This window comes from Chrysochloris asiatica, unplaced genomic scaffold, assembly GCF_000296735.1.
Source record: "Chrysochloris asiatica unplaced genomic scaffold, ChrAsi1.0 scaffold00194, whole genome shotgun sequence".
Classification (NCBI taxonomy): domain Eukaryota; kingdom Metazoa; phylum Chordata; class Mammalia; order Afrosoricida; family Chrysochloridae; genus Chrysochloris; species Chrysochloris asiatica.
In genome coordinates, this window is record NW_006408712.1 from 1,344,084 (window position 1) to 1,352,450 (window position 8,367).

An 8,367-nucleotide genomic window follows, 5' to 3' on the forward strand; every position below is an offset into this window, starting at 1 on the left:
TTCTGGAGTTGTTCTTTCCTATCTTATACCTAAGGTTCCTATCTAGTCTTTTTTAAAAAAATTTTTAAAGGTTTTTATTGTGAATTGAGTGAAAGTTTACAGGGCAGATCATCAGTTTTACATTCAACAAATCATATACTTTGTTTCATTAAAATGATTATAATTCCCTTCATGTACCATCAGTTAACAGTATTTTTCTCTATTCATTTTAGCTCTTTAAAAAAACAACACTCAGGCATACATAATAATTTACACCACAAATGGCATATTCTGGAAGTCTGCCTCCTGGCTGCCAACTCTCAGTCCAACTCTTTCCATGAATCCTATCTAGTTTTTGAGTTGCTAATGTTCAATTTGATCTCACATAGATAGTTCTTTTTGTTTGTTTGTTTGTTTTGTTTTTTTTTCTTTTTCCTGTATAAAAAAAGGGAACCCAATTATCAAGAATAGAGATGAGGGTAAGACAGGACAGAACCCTTGGTGTATGGAAATAGGGGACAGGAGAAGAATATGCCTCAAAAAAGAGGGGTGGGAGAGGGAGATCTTTAAGCCAGTAAAATATTCTCTGTAAAAAGTTGGGGAGGGGTATCCAAGGCCTTGGAGATGAAGGCAGAGGCTAAAGTAGAGATTGCCTGAATACTGGGCAGAGGGTTTCTCCACTTAAGTGTCCAAAGGAAAGGATAGGACAGCTTCTCTTCCTCCTCCGGATCTTGTTTCAGCTACTCTACTGCTCACTCCGGATTTCCATCTCCTTTTTGTAGATAAGAGTGCTGCAGGGCCCGGAAGGCAGAGATTCGCTTGTGTGGGTTAAAAGTCAGCATTTCCAGCAGCAGCTGTGCTCCAGATTCCTCCAGCTCAGGTACCACGGACTGCACTGGGCGGGGCCCTCTGAGGGAAAAAGCTCCTCATGGTAGGGACACACCTCGGGGCCAGTCATCCTCTGGGGGCAGCCCGATCAGGTCAAAAATTTTGCCTAACTGGTCAGCTTCACAATTTCCACAGAAGAGTGGCTTTCAACGAAACATCTCTGCAAAAATGCAACCAACGCTCCACATGTCCAAAAGGTTTGCCTATGTAGACTGCAGAAGAACTTCAGGAGCTCGGTACCAGAGTGTAACAACCACAGGTGTAAGTGCCATCTGGTAGCTGTAGATTCTGGCCAGGCCAAAGTCAGCCAGCTTAGACTGTCCCACCACTTGTCACCAGAATGTTCTCTGGCTTCAGGTCTCAGGGAACAATGCAATTGGCATGCAGGAAATCAAGACCTCTTAGAAACTGGCGCATTAGATCCTTGATAGTCTCCACTGGCAAACCTGGTAGGGGTGCTTTGTCTAGATAGGTCCGTAGGTCTTGGTCCACATGTTCAAACACCAGGGTCACTTTGGTTTCCCGGTCAGTTCGGGCTGTGGCACAGACGTCCATCAGTCGGACAACATTGGGATGCTCAAAAGCCTCCAGCCGCCTCAGTAAGGCCACCTCAGGAACTGTGCTGATAGGAAGGCCCCCTCCAGTGCCTTCTCCATTGGAGACTCTCACACTCTTGAGGGCTACAAAGTGGGCATTGTGGGGATCACAAGCCTTGTACACCGTCCCATAGGCACCTACGTCAATCTCAACTACTGGCTCATATCGAGGAGTGGCCATTCTTAGATCAGGGAAAAGACCCTCACCCCAGACCAGCAGCTAATGAAGCGGCCCGTTATCGAAGTCCTAGAGCCAGGTCCTGAAGCGCCATACACGCGAGCTCGGTCCCAAGCAGCTGGACATGATGAGCCTGACCATAGACACTGGACACAAGCTAGAGCGGTCCCTTTAACCCCACCCTCACCATGTGACCAGCTGCCAAAGAGGCGTGCGGAAACTCGGATAGTTCATTTTTTGTCCCCATAGTTAAAAGAGTCAGTGGACTTAGAGTATGTTTACCAAAGTCAGACACACCTGTCACATTCATTAGGTTAGAACGGCATTTACAATCCCTATGGTTTCTTCCTTACCTAAGTATGTCATGGATAGTAATTTCAGGGATGAACTTCTGGAGGTGCTTCACAGTTGCACTGAGAAAGCAGGCCTTATACATTTCATCAACGCCATAGGAGAAATTCTTGAACACTAGTTTAACTAAGCCACTGAAAACAAAGAAAAAAATCTTTATGAGAGAAAATAGTTTTCTGTCACTACAAAACACTATACAACTATTAATTGTTTTTGTCTTATTCTATTATTTTGGTGAAGGAGGACATCACAGAAACCTAGTTAAAGTTGGGAAAACTGCATATATATATATGTACGTGATGTGATATCTGGCTGGCTGTGTGCTGTGGAATCGGTTCCAACTCATAGCGACCCTGTACAGGGTTTCCAAGGCTCATCTTTCTTTACAACGCCTCATCTTTCTCACGGGGAACAGCTGGCAGTTTCGAACTTTTGGCCAATAAGACAAGGTAAACAAGGACTACAAAAAGATAAACAATGCCTTTCAAACTCTTTTACCCTTCGCTGTACAATTCTGCATTCTTTAATTTACATCACATCAAAACAGTAGTTTTGTTATTCAAAAAAGGACTCAAATGGCATTTCTTTTTAAAGTTCTTTGAGGTTTGAGACCCAAAAAAAGTCTGAAGGGGCAGGAACAGGACAGCAGAGTGGATGGGATAAAGTTTCCCAATAAATTCTTATAGGACAGCCCTTGTCACCCTGTAAGAAGAAGCAGGTGAACTGTTGCAATAGAAAAAAACAAAAATCCTCCATGTATCTTTCCTGGCTTTTTTTTTTTCCACCAATGCAGTTTTCATTTTTCTTAAAACTTCTTCCCAATAAGCCTCTGTGGTCATTCTGTATTCTTTGAGAATATCTACCAAGATCACCCCTTTGGAATCCTACAAAATAGTGTCCATAACCTTTTGAGTGGACCTGTCTGCACTGAATTAAGCTGGCTCAGCAGATGCCCTCAGAGGCCATTGTATTAATTGGACCTTTTGTTGAAAGCACCTTAATGAGACTAAGACAACTGTATTACTCCGAGAACTTCTCTATAGCCATTTACTCATCCGAGACATGTTTAAACAGGTGTTATTTGAAGTAAACCCCTGCATGTATGAACTGGAGTCCTAGCAGCAATACTTTTTGACTTACCCTTATATATATGTATGTATGTATTTTTATAAGGACACACACTGGGAAGCCTCTCCTTAGACCTTCTGTTTCAAAATCTTTGGAGGATGAAACCCAAGTATAGGTTTAAAAGCTTTTTAGTGATTTTGATGTGAAACCCTCAGGATAGAAACTGTGCTAGAATGACCAAACAAAAAACCCCTGTAAATTATTTCTCACAATAAAGAACCTGCATCCCAGTCAACATAAAAGTATTGCTAATTTTCCATAAAAGAAAGCAATTTTGATTATCAGCAATTTATCCTGTGGCTAACAAAATGATGGTGACTGACTTGAAATGATGGGGTCAACATAAATCATCTCATGATTTTTGTCAACGAAAGATTACCAGTATGAGATTGGGATTATCAGAGATGTGATGGCTTCTTTGTCTTTGCACTGTAGTGAATTATTTACTGTTTCTTCTAGACATTGTTGTTGTTGTTAAGTGTCTTCGAGTTGGTTCCGACTCATAGCAACCATGTGTAGGGTTTCCGAGGAGCAGCTGGTGGGTTTGTACCACCAATCTTGTAGTGAAATTGTGGATAGCAGTACAGTGCTTATTCTGCAGCACTATATACTACTCCACACCAGGACTTCTAACTATAGTCTTTGTAAACGCCCACCAAATGACTTTTGCCAGATAGGTCTGGGTAAGAAGGTGAGGAAAGATACTGATGGATTATATAAATCTCTTGTGAGTGATTGTTAACAGGCTTGTGATTGTAAACACTTGGAAATCTAATAAGAGGATTGGTCAATGTTACGATCCTATTTGGTCTAAAATGAGCCATGTTACTACCGTCAAAGAAGAACCAGGAGTGGAGCATGTCATTTGGACCCTGAGATCCCTGCATATGAAACTTCCTTGACCCAGACACACAAAGCTGTGACACCAGAGGAACGAGAGAAGAGCAGTAGCAGCAGAACCAAGAATCAGGGCACAAAACAAATAAAGCTGAGTGACTTTGGGCAGGAAGATAGCTTGCAGAGTGGGGTGCATCACCACTTAATTTGTAGGGTGGTGTAAGGTTTGTTGACTCCTGGAATGAAGAGGCTAGTGCTTTGAGGCTGAGGCTTATAGAGGGGTGGTGCATCCTGTGAGCATTTATTAGCAGTCCTAAAAGAGCTTTGTAACATTGGCCAGGTAGAAAGAGGCCTGCCTGTGGGCATGGCTGAGGAGAGACTGTCCTGACTGGAACAATTGTGCCCTGAGTATTTCTGACCCTGAATTGTAACCTGTTACAATTCTGGTGCGGTGCTGTAGGATAAGCACAGGGTTGGTTTGAACCACAGAGCTGGCAGTTCAAACCCACCAGCCACTCCTCAGAAACCCTACACGGGGTTGCTATGAGTAGAAATGACTCAACAGCACTTAACAACATGTTCCCTAATAAATCCCTTAACTGTGTGTATGGTGAATGAATTCTCTGTGGCCACTGCAATGAATTATCAAACCCAATGGAGTCAAGAGGAATGTGGAAGGAATAGTTTGGAGACACATTTAAAAGGGAAGACTGGTGTGGGTGCTGCAGAATAAGCACTGGATTGCAAGGTTAGTGGTTCAAACTCACCAGCCACTCCATGGAAACCCTATACAGGTTCACTATGAGTTGGAATCAACCTGATGCACTTAACAACAACAGCAACATTTACAAAGAGTCATTCTTTTTAGCCCAGCCACCACCTGGCTCATTAGAATTTTCTTCATGTAATTAAAAATTATGTTTATTTCACAAAGTTCTTAAATTTTATTAATAAAAAATATATGTTAAGCACAAATATGTTCCCAATGTATCCAATTAAGTAGACTATCAAAAAACCCAAACATTTCCTACGTTAAAAACATAAGCATGTAATCACTTTTGTAAGTAAATAAAGTTATTACCTCTTGATAATTATATCCATAACATCTCTGGCACTGAAGTCAAAGGGTTTGTAACCCTCACGTTTAAAGGCCAGAACTGCATTAGGCCCTAACCAAATACTGCCATCCATTCTTGGTGTGAAGTGAACTCCTAGGAAAGGAAATCTGCTATCTGGGACCTATGGATATAACACAACAAAAAACTGTAAGTCCCATTTCATATTCCATTTTCTTATAGATACAAACATTCAATTGGTAATATAAAACACTTTCTTCCTATGCATTTAATCTGCATGATTTATGATCTGTACTCACATATTTTTTTAAATGATCATGCTTCTGCTTAGAAATGTTACATAGGAAACACTGATGCTTTTGTCCCTAACACACACTGTCCAGTCTCCTTATCTAGCTGGACTCAAAAAGAAAAACAAAAACTGTTCTACTTGTCATATTTTAGGTTATTCTCTCCCACAACTAGAGATGAACATGATCAGTAAATAAAATCAGAGCTGCCAGAAAAAAAGAAAAACCCACTACCTCCACCCCACCACATTCTCAGCAGACTTGCATAACATGGGAATGTATGAAGTTGAACGTGATGCTTTGGCAAAATCAAAAAACATCAAATAGCTGACTAAAGGCAATTTCATCAAGTTCATCCTAACATATTAGGGGACTCATCTCCAAGCAGCTCCAGGCTGAAAGAATGAATTCCTTATTTAAATACTTGTCTTCTACTCTCATCCCGTTTTCTATACCTGAGGAAGGTGAACTAAGTAAAAAGGCTGCGTATTGGGAAATAGCATAAGGGAAAGTTCTCTTTTGAGAGCTCCCTCCACCAGAGAGGTAGAAGAATCAGGATCCTTTTTCACAGTACTTGCCATGACCCACTGATGCTTTCTGAAGACATATCCATTCGCAACTGATTAGAGTGGAATGATCAAAGATCAGAAAGGGTTTAACCACAAGAGAAAGAGATGAAATGTGCACACACAGCCTATCAAAATCTCTTACTTCTGACCCTGGTAAAAGTTTTTACTCTTTTTCCCTCTATGCCCACAATCATTTTGAAACAAACAAGAAGGCAGAAGCATCATTACCTACCGGGTAAATATTTCCTTTTACAAGATAGGACTTTTCTGGCTTCAAGAGCAGATAATCGCCCCGGAAGGGTACAATTTGAGGATCAGGATTGCAGCCACTCATCTCTGAAATACGATCCGAATAAAGTCCTGCACATGTCACAAGATACTGACAGTGGACCTCCTCTCCCTAGTGCAAAGAGAACAGTGGTTTCCATAAAGTAGCGAGGAGAAAAACAGATGAAAGAAAGACTGTAAGAGTACAGGAATCGAGTTTGCACTTTTTTAAAAGTTTAAATTAAATACAAGCATCAGCAAAATAAGTTCTTTAGCATTTGGTGTTGCTGTTGTTAAGTTCCGTTTAATTGGTTTCGACCCATAGCGACCCTGTATAGGATTTCTGAGGCTGTAAACCTTTAAGAGAGCAGAAAGCCTCATCTGTCTCCCGTGGAACCTCTGGTAGTTTCGAACTGGTGACCTTGAGATTAGCAGCCCTACTCATAACCACTATGCTACCAGAGCTCCTTTCTTTACCATTTAGGTTGTTGTTGTTGTTAAATACCGTGGAGTCGGTTCCAACTCATAGTGACCCTGCACAGGGTTTCCGAGGCTATAAATATTTACGGGAGCAGAAAGCCTCATCTTTCTCCCGCAGAACAGCTGGTAGTTTCGAACTGCCGACCTTGAGGTTTGCAGGGAAAGTTTGTTTTGTTAACCATGCCCTACGGTGGGTGAAGGAGCTCTGGTAGCGTAGTGCTTACGAATTGGGCTGCGAACTGCAAGCTCCTAGTTTCGAACTACCAGTTTCGGGAGAAAGATTAGGCTTTCTGTTCCGGTAAAGATTTACAGCCTAGGAAATCCTATGCAGGGTCACTATGAGTTGGACCAACTCCACGGCTCATATCAACATGTTGTTGCTGTTGTTAAGTGCCGTCAAGTCGGTTCTGACCCATAGCGACCCTGCACAGGGTTTCTGAGGCTGTAAATCTTTACGGGAGCAGAATGCCTCATCTTTCTCCCGCGGAGCAGCCAGTAGTTTCAAACTGCTGGCCTTAAGGTTCACAGCCCGATTCGTAACCACTACGCTACCAGAGCTACTAACAACAACATGGTGGGAGATTAATTGCTTGCAGTATGCAAAGCCATTTGAACTGCAAGGTCGGTGGTTCAAGCTCACCAGCTACTCCTTGGAAACCCTATACAGGGTCTCTATGGGTCGGAATAGACTCAACGGCAATTAACAACAGGCTTTAATTAAGGAGCTCTGGTAGCGTAGTGGTTACAAATCGGGCTGCAAACCTCAAGATCAGCAGTTCGAAACTACCAGCTGTTCTGCGGGAGAAAGATAAGGCTTTCTGCTCCCGTAAAGATTTGCAGCCTCGGAAACTCCGTGCAGTCTCTATGAGTCTGAACCCACTCTGGGGTACTCAGCAACAAGGCTTTAATTAAACCTCAGGTTCCCTCTTTACAGCTGCTAGTACTGACGAAGATGCATGCGCTGGATGATATGGCAGTTGTTCAACACGTGGCGAATGCTCTTGGTGTCCACAGCGCAAGTGGGGGTAGCAGTAGTGGCGCCCTCTCCACTGGCAGTGCTGATTCTCAGAAATTCGTCATCGATGAAGTACTTGGCTCAGGTCACGAGTGGGTCCTCTACAGGCTCAGGAGTAGCATCCTCAGGAGTATTGTAGTGAGCAAATTCTGGAAAGTAGTCCTCAATCTTGAATTTCCCAGCCAGGGCTTTCTCAGCGAGCAGGTCTTGCTTGTTAAGGAACAGAATCACAGAGATTGTGCGCAGCCATGTCATTCCAGATGCGCTTCAAGAGGTTCAGAGCCTCTTGCAGACGGTTGGTCTGCTTGTCCTCCCGGACGACCATGTTGTAGCTGCTGCTGGCCACCAAGAAGATGATGGCAGTCACATCACTGAAACATTGGATCCACTTGTAGTGTTCATCATGCTGGCTACCCACATCGAACATGCGGAAGTTGACCTTGTCCACCTGGAACTTGGTTTCAAACATTCCTGAAATCAGGATGCAGCAACAGAGCAGATTCTGGTTGCTTGGCACATAGTCGGCCTGCTTGATGACACAGATTTTGTTCAGAAAGTACTGGGCACAGTCCATGAGTCGCGGGGGCACAGGCGCCAGGTCCATCAGCAGCAAACTGGCAGCGCCTGGGCCTGGGCTCCAGGAGCCGAATCTGTACTTTTTTTTTTTTTTTAAAAACAAAACCTTTTACTGTGAATTGTGTGAAGGTTTATAG

At 42.9% G+C, this 8,367-nt stretch overlaps 1 protein-coding gene and 1 pseudogene across 1 annotated transcript in view; both read right to left on the bottom strand.

Annotated features, from left to right (window-relative positions):
- L2HGDH (L-2-hydroxyglutarate dehydrogenase) overlaps positions 1-8,367 on the bottom strand; it is a 75,054-nt gene that overhangs the window by 21,576 nt on the left and 45,111 nt on the right. Inside the window, exons 7-9 of the mRNA XM_006872367.1 lie at positions 6,125-6,292; positions 5,039-5,196; positions 1,995-2,126 (exon numbers count right to left, since the gene is read on the bottom strand). Of these exons, the coding sequence (XP_006872429.1) occupies positions 1,995-2,126; positions 5,039-5,196; positions 6,125-6,292 (458 nt within the window). The remainder of the gene's footprint in view (positions 1-1,994; positions 2,127-5,038; positions 5,197-6,124; positions 6,293-8,367) is intronic.
- Positions 956-1,644, bottom strand: LOC102836136 (annotated as a pseudogene).